The 14,458-nt window shown below is 38.1% G+C and overlaps 1 protein-coding gene across 1 annotated transcript in view; it reads right to left on the bottom strand.

Moving 5' to 3' along the window:
- Window positions 1-14,458, bottom strand: part of ENOX2 (ecto-NOX disulfide-thiol exchanger 2) — a 363,165-nt gene that overhangs the window by 164,602 nt on the left and 184,105 nt on the right. The window contains exon 3 of the mRNA XM_045288355.1: window positions 2,381-2,443. Within this exon, the coding sequence (XP_045144290.1) occupies window positions 2,381-2,443 (63 nt within the window). The remainder of the gene's footprint in view (window positions 1-2,380; window positions 2,444-14,458) is intronic.

The raw sequence follows: 14,458 nt of genomic DNA, 5'->3' as shown, positions 1-14,458 counted from the left end.
GAAAAATGTTTCCAATAATGGAATTGCAGATTCAACAAATGTATTAAGTGTAATGGAGATTACTTTGAAGGTGATAAGGTTGTTTGTAAAAAAAATCAACAGCACACAAATTAAATACAGAGCATTGGGGGGAAAATCCAGTTTTTTGGGGGGTGCCCCCTTGTATGAGCAGAAACTGATGGTACCGAAGGAAGAATTTCGATCTCCACTGATCATATTAGCCAAAAACAAGGCTCCAGGAATTAATGTAATACCCATTGAAATGTTTCAGAAAACTGAAGAAGCACTGGAAGCACTCACTCATTATGCCAGGAAATTTGGAAGAAAGCTACTTGGCCTATTGATGAGAAGAGACCATAGATGTGCCCATTTCAAAGGCAGATGACCTCAAAGAATGCTCCAACTATAGAAAAATATCATTTATATTGCACATATGTAAAATTTATATTTAAGATCATCCAACAATGGTTTCAGAAGCATATTGACAGGGAACTACCAGAAGGCCAGGCCAGATTCAAAAGATGATGTGGACAAATGGCTAGCATTGCTGATGTCAGATGGATCTTGGCTCCAGAAGAGAATATCAGAAAGATGTTTACTGTGTTTCATTGACTGTGCAAAGGCATTTGCCTGTGTGGACCATAGTAAACTGTGGATAACCTTGAGAAAATAGGGAATTCCAGAACACTTTATTTTGCTCATTTGGAACTTGCATATGTGCAAACAGAACAAGGGGATACAGCATGGTTTAAACTCAGGAAAGGTGTGTGTCAGGGTTGTATCCCCTCATCACACTTGTTCCATCTGTATGCTCAGCAAATCATCAGATAAGCTGGATTATATGAAGAAGAATGTGGTACCAGGATCAGAGGAAGGTTTATTAACCACCTGCCATATGCAGAAGACACAGCCTTGCTTGCTGAAAGTCAGGAGGAATGGAAGCACTTGCTGATGAAGATCAAGGATTGTAGCCTTGATGGAATGGAATGTGGAATACAATGCAATGTAATAAAGACCAAAATCCTCACAATTGTACCAGTGGATAACATCATGTTAAATGGATAGAAGGCATCTGTCTCTCATGGAAGCAGCATTCAAGAAATCAAAAGACGGTTTGTTTTAGGAAAACTGATGCACAGGGGCTTTTTAGAGTATGGAAGAGCAAAGATGTTGCTCTAAGGACTAAGGTGTACCTGACCCAAGCCATAGTATTCTGCATTGCATCATATGCATGTAAAAGTTGGAATATCTTCTAAGGAAGACTATAGAAGAATAGATGCATTTTAATTAGGGTGTTGAAGAAGACCATTGAAAGTACCAAGATTGCTAAAAAGATAGATCTATCTGTATTGGAAGAAGTAAGGCCAGACTGTTCCTTAGAGGCAGGATGACCAGACTTCATCTTACATATTTTACATATTGACGGTAGAGGCCAGTCCCTGGAGAAGGACATGTTTGGTAAAGTGGAAAGGTAATGAAAAACATAAAGGCCTTCAATGAGATGGGTTGGTACAGTGGCTGCAACAATAAGCTCAAGCATAGGAACAATTGTAAGAATGGTACAGGATGGTGCAATGTTTCCCTCTGTTGTGCATAGGGTCAAAATGGGTCAGAGTCAACTCGATGGCACCTAACAACAACATTAATAGAAGTAGATTTCAGAGCCTGACAAGTAACATCCACACTTTCACTTTGACTTCAGTGTTTTGCCATGACGGGCAGATAATAAGAGCATCATCATACATTACTAGAGAAAAGTGACTGGGGTACGGTGTTTAGAAAACGTGTCCTGTAAAGAATTTGCTTAGAAAGGAGGCAATTTAGGGGTATGTGTGCTGTATTCAAATGCTCAAGGACTATCATGTGATAAAGATTAGACTTAGCGTGATTTGTTTTGGAGTGCAAAGTTAGAACCAAAGAGGAGGCTTATAGCTCGGTAAAAGAAAGGAATTTCTAATAACTCGAGTGGTCCAAAAATGGAGTGATAATGATAATGCTGTTGTTAGTTGCCTATGAGAAGGCTCTGATTTATAGTGACCCTATGTACAAACAAACACACATCCCTTATCCCTGTACTATCTTTATAATCATTGTGTTTAGGTGCTGGTAGATTTTATTGAGGGTTTTCCCTCACCTTCCTTGGCCTTCCACTTTAACAAACATGATGCCCTTCTCTAGCAATTGGTTCCTTCTGATTATAGGTCAAATGTGAGTTGAAATCTTGGTCAATATTCTGTAATCCTTCAGCCGTTCTTTGGCTAATTTTCTAAATTAGATGGTCAGACAATTCCTCCTAGGTTTTTTTAGGATAGGACACATGCTCTACAAAATCCTGTCCATTACAGGTGACTTTCCTGTTATCAAAACATTGGTAGCATACCTTCCAGCACCACAGCAACAGGCAACATGTACATCACGGAAGTATGATATGCTGAGAGAAAGGCTGTGGGATAAAAATAATAGGTAACTGAGTATTTCCTAAGTGTACAGCACTATGGTCCACTATAAGCACACTATCTTTACAAGAACCCCATGATATCCATGGGCAGGGGAGTCTTTACACTGTCAAGCAGTGATATTAATATCATTTTGAATATTTAAGCATGAGGTAGATGAAGGTCAGTTATGAATGTTTTATATGTAATTTTGTATTTAGGCGAGGGTGTGTGAATGAAGGGAAGTTGAATTAGATGACTCTGTGAGATCCTAGCCAATCTTCGACTCAATAATTATTCTACTTACCTGTCTTTAACATTACAACATTAACATTGTAAGCTAATGATCCAAGTATAGCATTATGAACATTATGAACATTTTATAATATGTTCCAAATGTGTACATATGCACATATGGGTATTATATGCATACATAATACTATAAGTTTACACATGCACCCTAATATTTGAATTTTATACACATCACAGTTTAAGAAGAAACATAGGCAGACATTCTGGATATGTGAAAGCTTTGCATGATTTGCAATCCTAACAACACTCATTCTCTGTTAATTAAGCCAATGAAACAAAGTAGGATATAGCATCTGCTGCACTGACGGTGAACAAGAATTGAACATACACTACCTTTTCAAAAACAAACAATGAGAAAATTTAGGAAGTATCTATTTGAAGAGAATTTAACCTCAGTAGCTAAATTACAGGATGGTTCTCCTACTCTGTCTTTGTGTCACAGATAATCAACACAGAATGTTGACATAAGTGCCTTGGTCCCAAATAAAAGATATGGTGGCTATGCCTTTACATAGAAGGGCTGGCTCCTCTCTAACATGATGAAGTTGGGAGTTTGTCATATTCCTCTCCAGTCTCTATTATAACACATGGAGCCCTTACTTGATTCTGTGTGCATCACAAAGATATAAGTTTACTATGTCATTTAATTATTGCAACAACCTTACAAGGATATTGTTGTTAGACGCCATGGAGTCAGTTTCAACCCATAACGACCGTATGCTTGACAGAAGGAAACACTCTCTGGTCCTGCGCCATCCTCACAATTGTTCCTATGCTTGAGGGCCTTCTTCACAATGTAGTCTAATATTTACAGCTGTATAGGTAGTGATTCATTCTCACCTTCCTTCCCTCGTTAGTACAGTTGATTAAATTTTAGGGAATGCCTTGTGCTGAAATACCAATGACACAGCTTCCAGCATCATAGCAACGCAAGCCAACACAGTATGGCAAACTGATAGGCAAGTGGTGGTACAAAGGTATTATTTCCATTTTGAAGTTAAGTGAAGACATGACAGTGTCAGGATTTGAACACGGGTATTTACTTGTATTTCTGACCATATTGTCTAACCCCAAGTATACTGCCATTGAGTTGATTCTGGTTCATAGAGACTTCTTAGGACAGATCAAACTGCCTGATAGGTTTTCCAAGGTTGTAATCTTTATGAAAGGAAATTGCCACATATTTCTCTCATGCAGCAGCTGGTTGATTTAAACTGCCAACCTTTTGGCTAGAAGCCATGCACTAAACCACTAGCTACCACCAGTCCAGTCATAATGTCTATTTTGAAAATACAAAATATGAGGAAACAGCAAGTGATCTAAAATTGATGGTGAGGAGGGTGTAGGAGGCCTGGTAGGGCGTGATCAAGGGTAATGTAACCGATAGGAATTACTGAAACAGAAATGAAGGCTGAACATGATAGTGGGACAAGAGGAAAGTCAAAGGAGATAGAGGAAAGAACTAGGAGGCAAAGGGCATTTATAGAGGTCTATAAATGGTCTATACAGGCATGTACATGTATAAATATATTTATATATGATGATGGGAAAATAGATCTATGTACATATATTTATAGATTTAGTATTAAGGTAGCAGATGGACATTGGGACTCTACTCAAGTACTCCCTCAACGCATATAACCCCTTCCCAGCCTGATGGACAGCAGAAAAGTAGGTGAAGGGAGACATCGGTCAGTGTAAGACATGAAAAAGTAATAATAATTTATAAATTATTAAGGGTTCATGAGGCAGGGAGGGGAAAAATGAGAAGCTGATACCAAGGGCTCAAGTAGAAAGAAAATGTTCTGAAAATGATGATGGCAACAAATGTTCTTGACACAATAGATGGATGGATTGTGATAAGAGTTGTAAGAGCCCCCAATAAAATGATTTTTTTAACTAGAAAATACAAAACATGGTACAAGTTGTAATGGCTGTCGTGGATAAAAACTGAAACATCCAACATCCCGATTCACATGGTTCAGATCTTGGGGAAAAATTTTATACTCTGACAAAAGGTTTGTTCTCTGTAGCACAAGTGGGGAAGCTTTTTGGAGGTTTGTGGCCTGCTCTATAGGATCAGATGGATATGTTTGAAGAACTACTGGAGGAAGGAGGCACACGATAAGATGCTCCTCAATTTTACACAATCTAGATTCTACAGTTTTCATTTGATATCATTCATAGGTTGTTCACTATATGCAGAACCTGCAATAGCTGTTGGGAAGCTATATACCAGGAAGAAACAATTCCTTCTATGGGAGGGGCTTCTTGTCTAAAGGTTTCCTTAATGAAAAGTCTCAAGGCAATGCAGTGCATACCCTGACCAATCTAAAATTTACTGCTGCATAGGTAGTTATTCTTTTGATAGAGATTCATGCTCACCTTCTCTCCTTCATTAGTATAGATGATTAAAGTTCAGAGAAACTCCTGAGTTCAACTGGCATTTAAATAAGGACAAGGGATAGGAATGCAGTACTAAAGAGCACCAGAAATGATTTAGATGGCCTGCTCCAACTTTTAGGCTTTGGTCAGAAACTGATGTTTGTTCCCCGCAGCCTGTGATTAATTATAACCCTGATTCAGACATACATACTCTAAGTTCTCACTTCTGAGACGCCATCTTGGGTGTGAAGAAAAATTGCTACTGTGACAATTTAAGCAATTGGTGAAAAGCCAGTGTATTTCCCAGCTTACGCATGCCTCAAGTTTCCCATTAATGACAGTCAAAAGGCTAGCCAGTGAACAGTGTCTGTACTCACCATTTTTCCCATCCAGATGGAAATAACTGTACACTTATGAGCTTGAGCTCTATCTATACCCAGGCCTACCTTCATTTGCCTGGTAGACACATGTATAACCACCTCACCGTCCTTCAAAATCTCACAGCCTCATCTTTCTTTATATGGAGACTTTGCCTTTTTGCCTTGTCTTACGCTTTCGTTAAGATGACCTCCTGGATTTAGGTAACAGTGTCTATCAAATGCCAGACTTCTTCCTGTGTTTAATTAACACTGCCTTTTCTTTTTACTGTGGTTGAGAATACACAATGCAAAATATACACCAATTTCACAATTTCTACAAGTAAAATTCATTGGCAGTGATTATATTCTTTTAGTTGTACAATGATTCTCATATGTTCATGCCTCCCCCATTAACATAAACTCACTGGCCAGAAAAGTTCCTATCTAAAATTTCAAATCGCTGTTGCCACTATGATTAAAGGAGGGTAATGCTCAAGGCAGATACTTTTTGAATAGTTTAGTGCAACTATTGTAGGATATTTTTGGTTTATGGTTAAAATATTATTTCAGGGCAATAGGTTCAGGGGTTTGTCTAGCCCTATGGTTCCAGAAAAGTTGAAGTCCATTGCACTTTGAAATTGTATTCTACAGTTTCCTTTTTTTGATCAGGATTCTTCTGTGGAATCTTTGATCAGAATGTTTAGTAATGGTGGTCCGATAGTAACCAGTTCTTGTCTCCTGGCAAACGAGGCAATTAGGCACACATTCTATACCCTCTTTCTATTCTTCACTCTCTTCTTTCTCCAAGTGAACAGACACCAATTGTCATGGCTGCTTGCAAGCTTTCCAGACCCTAGGCGCCATGCCATGAACTAAGAGGTGGAACAGAAGCAATAAACACATTATTAGGCCAATTAACTGATCTGTCCTGTGAAACCATGACTTAAATTTCCAAACCAAGAAACCAAATCCCATGATATTTTGGTTGTACATAACACCAGGCCCAACAGGTACATTTTTTTAATCACTGTTGTATCTATCACACAATTTTTAGCCAATTAAACTTCTGACAGGTGTACAAGTTATTAACATCATTAACCAGCACATTAATGTGCTCTAAATTATCTCTAACAATCTCCAACTTGATATGGGCTAAAGGTTATTTCTCCCTGACAAGGACGTTCAATTCCCCAAATGGCATACCACATGGAAAGAACAATTAATCTAGTCTTGAAACACAAGGCAATTCCATTTCTAATTAGCTGATGAAGAAGTTGAAAGTGAGTCTTGGGTCTACTTGAGAAAAGGTATGGAAGATGGGTATATTCTGGTCCCTAGCCTCTGCCCAAAACCAAACACAGTGTTGTAGCCATTAGGGATGTATACTGGCATAGCCAGAACCAGACCTTCAACAAGGATTCCCTTCTGTCTTCATCACAATACGGCAGCTATGTATAAGAGAGAGTAGAGTGAGCAACTAAGACTCATGTTAACAAGCAACTAAGAAGCATGGGCTGGTGACAATCAAAATGCAAAAGGAGGGACCCCCATGCTTATCTCAAACTCTTAAATATAAATATTAACTGGAGTCTGAAAGACACTGAAGTTATGGAGATGATCAAAAATACGTTTCAAAATTTGAGTTTAAGAGTGGTTTGAGGCATTTTCCTTGGCCAGTGAGGTATAACAGTTGAAATCTGAGACGTATCTGTGAACTACTGCTTAATCAAGTAATCTAAATGCAGGCCTCATATGTCCTATAGGGTCTTAGATTGTATTCTCTTAATAGACAGGAAGCAAGTCTACCAGGTTTCTCTTTTCACACAATATACCTACCTCAGCAATGAACACTTTGAAAGCCTGAATTCTCCTAAACATATTTATATAGGAAATGGCCTTTCAAATGAAAATGGCTGAATTAAAAAAAGAAATTGATATCAATTCTTCAGTTTAAGACCCTTTCAAGACTAAGGATTTCAACTTTTTTCCCCAGAACTTATTATCTCTGTTCAACTTTATAAGAACCTTTGAAAGGACCTCAAATGCCTCCTGGATTCAGCAGAACACTGATCACTAGTCTCCCTGAATTTACTTTGGAGTTTCTCCCCTTTAGTAACTAAGAATACTGTGTACCAATGACCTGCTTTAAGACACAAAGCAGCTCTGAGTTGTGGGTCTAGTGGCCCTGAAGCATGACTTTTCAAAGGGCTGCTCTGCTAAGCAATCACTTTGCACACTGCAATTAGGCTCAACCAGCAAACAGTTCCCCATCCTATGTGTCTTCCTGTAATAAGGATTTACAACAATGTGTATCAAACTTGGAGCAATACTCAGTCTATGAAGTCCCCAATTTGGAGAAGTAGCTCTGATTGAGGCTGGAATTTTCCAAGCCTTTGGATAGATGTAATTATTCAACATGTGGAGGCCTATGGGAACATGGGATACTAACTTTAAGAAGGATTATAGATATTAACAAAGATTAGAAGCAAGTATGAAGTGATGGGGTTAGAGTAAAATGCTCACATGGCTCCTGCTTGCCCCAGAGTTATTAAAATTCAAGATAATAACAACAAAAGACACATATGGTTGGTGCTACAAAGGCAGAATTCATATCAAATGCAGTGCTATACATTCCGTGAGTACTGGATACATCCTTGCTTTTCTTTCAAAGCCATTTCTTCTTTCTAAGCTAATAGAGTTCTAATTGAACAGTTATTATGTGCCAGATACTGGAAGGCAAATTACTTACACTATCTCATTTTTCTACAACTACCGCATGAATACTAGTATATTCCCTATTTTACAAGGCATAAAGAGAGGTTACAAATTTGCCTAATATATCACAACTAGCAAGAGTCCAGGTTAATCTGATGTCCAGACCCATGTCTTAACCTCTGTTGTATCACTGTCTCTTTTCCATGGCACACCACATTTAATAATTTTCTAAGGTACATTGCCATCATGAATAAACATCCTGATAAATGGAGAAAGGTCTGGAGTTGTTAAGGATTTCGTCTCGTTTGGATCCACAATCAATGCTCATGGAAGCAGCAGTTAAGAAATAAAACAATGTATTGCATTAGGTAGATCTGCTGCACAAGAACTCTTTTAATTTTTGAAAATCAAGGATGCTACTTTGAGGACTAAGGTAAGTATGACTCAAGCCATGGAATTGTCAGTCTCCTCAAATGCATGTGAAAGCCACATGGATACTGAATAAGGAAGACAAAAAAAACAATCAATGTATTTGAATCATGCTGCCAGCAAAGATTATTGAAAGCACCAGAGATTAGAAAATGAACCAACAAATTTGTTTTGAAAGAAGTACAGCCAAAATGCTCCCTAGATGGGGGTTCATTGCACATACTTTGGACATGGTATCAGGAAAGGCCAGTCCTCCAGAAGAACATCAGGATTATTAGGGTAGAGGGGCAGTGGAAAAGAGAAAGGCCCCTTGACACGATATGTTAACACAGTGGCTGCAACAATTGGTTCAAACACGGGAACAATTCTTGAGGATGGCACAGGACCAGGTAGTGTTTCCTTCTGTTGCACACAGGGTCAGAACTGATTGCGGGCACCTAATAACATTGCCACCCTTCCTTAATTAAGTGGGATATTTGGACTGGATAATCTCAGAATACTTCTAATTCTAAAATCTCCTAATTTCATATAGTGAGAAAAAAACCTTGCTTTTAAGTGTAGCTACCATTCCAATAGGCAGCATTCTAACTTGGATCTTAAATCACATGCTGTGCCATTATTTTCTCTTGAATGCTAGGTGCTTGTTGACCTGGGATACTAAATTCCCCATTCATCTCTCTGTAGGTTAGCACCACCTTCACAAAGCAATCAGGTCACATGTCCAGCAACCTTAGGTGCAGTCTAGTTGGTTCCGACTCATGTAATTCCATGTGGAAGAGAATAAAAAGTTGCCAATCTTGTAGCATCTCCACGATTGTTACTATACACAAGTCTGTTGTGGGCACATTGTATTTTGAGTACCTTCTGACCTAACAGGCTCGTCTTCCAGCATTGTATTTGGCAATATTTTGTGGTGCTTCATTGGGTTTTCACTGGCAATTTTCTGGAAACTCTACTGAAACCTGTAAATCATGGGTGACCCTACTGGTATTTGAAATACTAATGACATAACTTCCTACATTACAGCAACACAGAAGCCATCGCAGAATAGCAAAGTGAGACACGGTGTGGGCTATACCAAACCTTAATATACCATAAAGAGCACATACTCACTCTCTAGATACCCAGTATTTATGGGAGAGAGACTTAGCCTGATCCTGAGAACTTAAATTACTTTCCATAACTCTTTACTTCTGGGGAGGAGCAAGGGTCACGAAGATCACCTTCCGAGTCTGATGCAACAGAAAGGGCACTTGTGGTGTCTATAGTATTTACTAATACATTTTTGTACAATTTGGAATAGCAAATATCAGATGTCAATCAGATTAAGGAAAAGTCCCTTGAATATAAAATGAAATGCCTACAGGAAGAAGAGTAGTTTCCCCTTGAATTTTCATTGAGAACGAGAGAGAGAGAGAGAGAGAGAGAGAGAGAGAGAGAGAGAGAGAGAGTTAGTTAAACTCCTTGGAGCTACAGCTGAATACTAAGCAGAAACATCTTAGAGAAACTAGCCCAAGAGCCATATGAATTCTAAACTATGAAAACAAGACACTGTAGAAAACTGTGAAAGAGAAAAGTGGTAAGTTTGCTTTATCAAAGAAACAAAGCATTTTCCTCTAGGGAGGCAGGAAGCATGATGGGAAATCTGCACACAATGTATTTCTGAAAAAAATCATGTGTTGGCTTAAAAACAAAAATAAAAACAACTCAAACCCTACAGTGTTGACAAGGATAAATGCTCAGTATTGACATGGAACAAATGCTCTGGTACGTGGGCCCTTGCTATTTCTAAAAAGCAAAAATATCAGATTCCGTTTCTTTCCCAGCCTAATTTATTGCTTTTTGCTAGATACCATCTGCATCTAAATCTCTACCATGTTCGGGGCCCAATCCTAAAACTCCTTCCTGTTGTCATTCACCTAGTTAAACAATGGCATTTGTAATGGTGATAGTGGTGAGAATGAGAGGGTGCCCTTCTCCCTACTTTACAATTTGTCACTGCTTCCATTTTTTTTTTTTGCCTCATTGTCTCCCATGTCTGTTTCTCTGGGAGGCTTTCTTTTTGTATATTTTCTTGTTTCCTTGTTGGTCTGTCTCTTTCTCTGCCTATCTTTCCTTTCCTTTTTTAATACCAGTCTGTCTCCCTTCTTGATCCCTATCTCCCGCTCAAATTTTGCCTCTCTGTTGATCTATCATTCTGATTCTCTGTCTGCCCATCTCTATCATGCTCTCCTCTTCTGTTAGTCATTGCCCTTGCCCCCCACCTCCTGTCAGCTATTGCAAACCACAAATCTGCTTTCTATCTCTATGGACTTACCTATTTTTGATATTTCATATAAAGGGGAGCATGCACTATATTTTCATTCTCATTTGATTCAACACATTTTTATTTCAATTTTTTATTTCTTCTACTTAGAGATAGGAATTTGTCCATAGTTTTTTTTTTAAACTATAGTCCGGCCCTCCAACGGGTCTGAGGGACAGTGAACTGGCCCCCTGTTTAAAAAGTTTGAGGACCACTGCTTAAAGATCTCAGATACTACACAAGAACTAGAAGATAGAAGAGGTACACTCAGCACATTATTTGGCCAATTAAAAGGGATATCCTTTCAAACCGTGACCTTCAATCTCAAAACCAAGGAACCAAGTCCCATCATGTTTTGGGTTGTACATAGGCTGCCTCCATAGCCTGCCTGCTTACCTCTCTCTCCATCTTTCTCCATTGGTATAAATAAATCTACCTATAACTATTGCCAATTTAATTTTTATAGGAGTACAACATATTAACAACATTTGCAGTAATAAGGGCACCCCTGCCCTTAATACAACTTTCCCATTACCTTTCTTCTTCTGCCCCTGGTAACCAATAATAAACACTGGTAATTACATTGGAATTTTCTTGCCATTTTATAAAAGTGAGGCTATGCATATTTGTCAGATTTGGGATTGACTTATTTTGCTTGGCACAATGTCTTCAAGCTCCATCCATATTCAGCACACAGCAAGACTACATTCCTCCAACTGGCTATTTTATATATAGGCCACATTAATCCATTCATTTGTTGATGGACATTTAGATTGTTTTCACCTTTTGGCTAATGTGAATAGTGTTGCAATAAACACTGGTATTCAAGTCTCATTTTGAGTGTCTGCTTTCAAGTTTTTTAGTCATATACCTAACATATATAGTCCCATTTTTAGTGTTTTTTGAGGAGTCACCATATTATTTCTCACAATTGCTCTACAATTTTAAATTCCCATCAGCAACGGATAAGGGTTCCGATTTCCCCCAATTTTTGACAGCCATTGTTATTTTCTGTTTTGTTTTCACATTAACTAACAGAGTGGGAGTGAATTGGTATCTCACTGTAGTTTTGATTTGCATCTCTATGATGGCTAACTACATTGCTCATCTTTTCATGTATATGGAGGACATTTGAATTGTCCTCTTTGGAAAAATGTTTATTCAAGTCCTTTGCCCATTTTATGGTTGGGTTATTGGTCTTTTAGCTGTTAAGGCATTGAATTATAAATATATTTTATGATTATTGCATTCTTGCAGGATATATGGCTTCTTGACCTTCCATATAAAGTTGAGATTTTTTTTTTAATTTCTGTAAAGGAGGCTATTGGAATTTCTATTGAGATTGCATTCACTCTATAGATTACTTTAGGGAGTATTCTTATCTTAACAATATTGTCTTCCAATCCATGAACACAGAACATCTTCCATTTATTTAAGTGCTCTTTCATCTCCTTCAGCATGGTTTCATAGGTTTCATTATATAAGTCCTTCACACCCCTGATTATATTTATTCTTATTTACTTTATGCTCTTAAATGCTACTAAAATAGAATTGTTTCCTTAATTTATTATATTTATCATTGCTGGTTATAGAAGCCCAATAGAGTTTTTTGTTGTTGTTGACCAAGTACCCCATAACTTGGCTAAATTCCTCTATTATCTTGAGAAGTTTTCTTGTGTCCTTTTTTGGATTTTCTCTATACAGGATCATGTCATAGATAAATAGAAATACTTTTGCTTCTTTACCAATCTTGATATTATGTATTTTTCTTATCTATTGCACTGGTTAGCTATTCTAATTCAATACTGAATATAAGTGGTAAAATGGGCATGCCTATATTGTTCTCAATTTAAGAGAAAGTTCTTAAGTACAATGTTTGCTGTTGATTTTTCATACACGTTCTGAGTCACATGAAGGAATTTCCCTTCTATTTCACTCTTCTCCAGCGTTTACATTAAGAGAGAGTATTAGGATTTTAGGAAATGATTTTACTTGTCCCACAGAGATGATTATGTAGTTCTTTTTCTTTGTGGTGTATTACATTGATTATATAATATGGATCCATTCCTGAATTCCTGAAATAAATCCTGCTTATTCATGATGTTATGATTCTCTTAATGACCAAGGTTTGTGGGGGAGGGGGTATAGAGGGATGGGAGAGATAAAAAGGAGATGATGTCAAGGAGTCCAGGAAAGAAAAGTATGCTTGGAGACTGATTATGGATGCAATTGTACAATTCTGTTTGTAATGACTGAACTATGGAATGATATGACATATGTATTAACACCCGAGTTACATCAAATTAAAAAAAAAATAAGCATAGATTCAGGAATGGGTTTGGGGCTCACACTAAATCCTAGCTCCACCTAAGAACAATTAGTTCATACACAATGGCCCTGCCAGATACTCGCCTCAGGAAGGAAACACAGAACACATAGGTGCTATAGCAAAATTAAAAATTACAAATGGTGCTTGGCTATCAGATAAAATAGCACCTGGGATCTTATGGGCTTGTCTCCAAACTAGCAGTCATCTAAGTGAGATTCCAACTAAGTCCCCATGGAAGAAGCACACCATCACCAGTCACTGAAGGATTGGAATCCATATAATCCAAAATTGAAGGAGGAATCAGGATCAGACCTAAATTGTGAGAATCTGGTGTGCAGTAGGTGATGGATAACAATGGGAGCCCAGGATTCATTTGTGGAAATATGTGGGAAACAAGCCTCCAGAGAACTCCCCCTATCTAGAATCGAAGGATAGGAGGAAAGCGGTTACTAAACAGAGTGCTTAGGAGACAGGAGTATAAAGGCATAAATCTGACATGAACAGTTTAACTTTGTCACTAGATCCCCCCTATGATACAGGCTGGACCTGATCTGGTTTCCAAAGGTGTCTGTATCTTTGGTTTGGTTTGGGTTTTGCTCATTCATAGCAGAGTGTATCTCAGAGGTGTTATGTCAATGGAGGTCACTCTCTTGAAGCTGTATTATATGATTTATTCATTTTTCGGTATATGAAACCCAGAATTGATTAACTTAAAGGAAGAGCAAGTAGAATATGGGGATAGGGGGAGGGGGTGACGGTGGTGATGGTGGGGTAAAAGTGAGACGATGTCAAGGAGTACATGTAGAAAAAAAAATTGTTTAGAAACTGATTGTGGTGACAATAGTACAATTCTACTTGACATGATTAAAATATGGAATGATACAAATATTAAATCCCATCTAATAAAAAATATGCTGCTAGATTTGGTTTGTTAGTATTTTGTTCAGAGTTTTTGTATTTACATTTATAAGAAATATTGGCCTACAGCTAGCTTTTTTTGTTGTGTCTTTGTCTGGGTTGCTTATCAGAGGTGTATGTTTGCTTTATAGAATTAATTAGGGTTCAAAGGATGGCACTGAATCTGCAGCTTCGGGAGAAGGATATATCTGACCAGAGCATCAGGAGCAGATGACGGGGGAGGAGGAGAGAATGGAGCACATCCTGGCCCACCAGGCCTTGAGGACGATGA

This window comes from Echinops telfairi, unplaced genomic scaffold (genome assembly GCF_000313985.2).
Source record: "Echinops telfairi isolate 266 unplaced genomic scaffold, ASM31398v2 ScPeMD7_20;HRSCAF=75, whole genome shotgun sequence".
NCBI lineage: Eukaryota > Metazoa > Chordata > Mammalia > Afrosoricida > Tenrecidae > Echinops > Echinops telfairi.
The sequence above is the reverse complement of the archived record's forward strand: the minus strand, read 5'-3'. Positions and strand labels throughout refer to the sequence as shown.